The sequence below is a fragment of the Halyomorpha halys genome, unplaced genomic scaffold, assembly GCF_000696795.3.
Source record: "Halyomorpha halys isolate HHAL.00 unplaced genomic scaffold, Hhal_1.1 Scaffold183.1, whole genome shotgun sequence".
NCBI lineage: Eukaryota > Metazoa > Arthropoda > Insecta > Hemiptera > Pentatomidae > Halyomorpha > Halyomorpha halys.
The window spans coordinates 579242-581614 of NW_027114717.1; the positions used below are offsets into that span (position 1 = coordinate 579242).

The window sequence follows — 2373 nt, forward strand, 5'->3', positions numbered from 1 at the left end:
TATAATTTAAAAACTGTTGACTGTGCATTATTTTTTATTTTTGTACAACAATGAACTGGATAGTGGGTAAACTACCTGAAGCATTGTTCGGATATTGAAATAAATTAAAGAAGTCATAACAGATTAATTGCTTCAAGAAAAAAATAAATAAATTGTGTAGAGGTGGAATATTAAAATATAAAATTAATATTTTGAAAAATAATTATGACTTGAAAATACAATTTCAAAAGAGAAACAGAAATTATATCATTTAATGAAAGTTTGCTCTATATTAAATTTATTAATATAGCGATATAAAGTTATTTAATACTGCAAATAAAACAGTTAATAATTCTATATGTTTTTATAATTGCTACATAATTATAAGTCCTTGCTATATGATATAGCATACTTATTAAACCATTATTAGATATACTATTAATACATCTTTATTTTTATTTATTTCTTCTCTTCGCGATAGTTGAATAACATAACGCTATACTGTAACTAAACTATTATAACTAACTAGTAATTAAATCATTTTATCATTAAATCATGTATTTTTACAAACAAATGTTCAAAATTTTAGTTGTATATTCAAGTGTAAAATAAAACATACTGTCTAAATGAATCAAGGTCTAATAAATTAAAGAAAGAATCTAATTTAAAAAAGAAAAAAAAAAGTAAAGTCTAATAATTAATATTGCTAAAGAAAAAAGTACACAAGAAGCAATAAACATATATTCAATTATTTCAAATAAAGCGATAATTATACTTTATAAATAACAATGCATGATAACAACAGCTAAAAAAAAAAAATAATAATAACATAATCGCAATAAAGCTACAAGTACATTGCAGACTGGAATACTGGAGTCCATATACATCACAAAGATACAAAAAAATAATAAAGTAAACAGAACAAAACAAAAGACAGCAAAGAAAAAGACAGTTTAAGACATGGCATACAAGAAGAAAATTCAAAGGCTAATACAAGACAAGAGAATAATAACAAAGCATGCATTGAGAATGGAAAAAAAAAACAGCAAGAAACAAAAACAAAATACACACACAAAAAAAAAATAGAAACCAAAAAGTAATGAACAGAAAAAAGAACGGAAGGGAACAACAAAAAGAAAATTTGGAAATTTTGACAAGAACCTGGTAGTCTCTGGAGAACCTGCAGAAGAGCTGGAACTGTCTGCTACCTCCTCCAGTGGGCAGGTGGCAGCACTGGGGCCCAGGCTGAAACTAAAATATAAATCATCATGCAGCGCATCCTAGCGGTTACTTCAATAAGTCACTGTCTACATTAAAATATAAATTATATTGACTGATTTAATGTTTAGAACAACAAAAAATACATCTGATGATCTATTACACTTCTTTATTATAAGTGTATTATTATTGTTTCTTTATTAGATAAAGAAACAATATAGATTAAAATAAATATATAGATTAAATAACTTTGTAACTGTCTTTGAAAAGACTAAACCTTAATGATAAAGATGAAAAGGTATATACATAGTTCCAGCTTTACACTGATGACCTAGTGATCCATATGGTTCCCTACACCTGGAATAGATAAATTAATATGAATCAAGAATGAATTGAGAGGTATAATAGCTTCAAGATAGATTGAGCAGTTTATCACTAATGCCCAAAGAGAGAGTTATATATAAAAAAAATAGACTTTGAAGAAGTAATATATGATTTTTCAAATCAAAAATCAAGAAATATTACAAATATTCAATTTTATTTTTAAAGTGTAAAGTGTAATTTCAAATGGAACATAAAGTAATGATTTTAACTAACCCATTAATTTTAGTTGGACGACCACCAGATCTTAAAGTAACTAGTCAAAATAGTTTTAATATTAAGAAAGATATTCTAAAATGAACTTGCCTATAAAACCAATTCTATACTTGTTTTTAAATTTTGTTTGTTGAGATTTATAACGGTATGTTTACGGATACAAAATTTAGTTAGGATGTTTTGGACAAATTATGTGATATGTAAAAATACTATACAGACTTATGAAATTTGTTCGTACATAACAAACCATTGTTAGATAAATTTTTTAAGTCAGCTTAAATTTAATTAAATACCTTATATCAGTATATGGTAGAAATAGCCTATAACTAAATAAACTTAACGATTCCTTCAAAATGAACACTTCAGTAAAAATATTTAATAAGAAATTGATAATGGATAAAAATTTAAACATAGCAATTAATTGTAATAAATGTATTTTGATAAAGATACAAAAAGTATGCATTCTTGTGTTGTCTATATAAAAATTATAATTTTAAGTAAAGATAACCAAACTGGATCATAAACATATTCTAAAATCAATTTTGAGAAACTACTCTAGGGTAAGTCAAAAGATATATA

General features: G+C 24.9%; 1 protein-coding gene across 5 annotated transcripts in view; it reads right to left on the reverse strand.

The window, feature by feature from the left end:
* Positions 1-2373, reverse strand: part of LOC106679185 (NAD kinase) — a 255860-nt gene that overhangs the window by 179708 nt on the left and 73779 nt on the right. For 4 of the 5 annotated variants that reach the window (XR_010844654.1, XM_067051871.1, XM_067051870.1 and 1 more), the window contains exon 2: positions 1141-1230. The exons of the other annotated variant lie outside the window; for it this stretch is intronic. Coding sequence is in view for 3 of the 4 variants with exons in the window: in XM_067051871.1 (XP_066907972.1) it covers positions 1141-1230 (90 nt within the window). In the remaining variant the exon portion in view is untranslated. The remainder of the gene's footprint in view (positions 1-1140; positions 1231-2373) is intronic. 5 annotated transcript variants of the gene reach the window in all.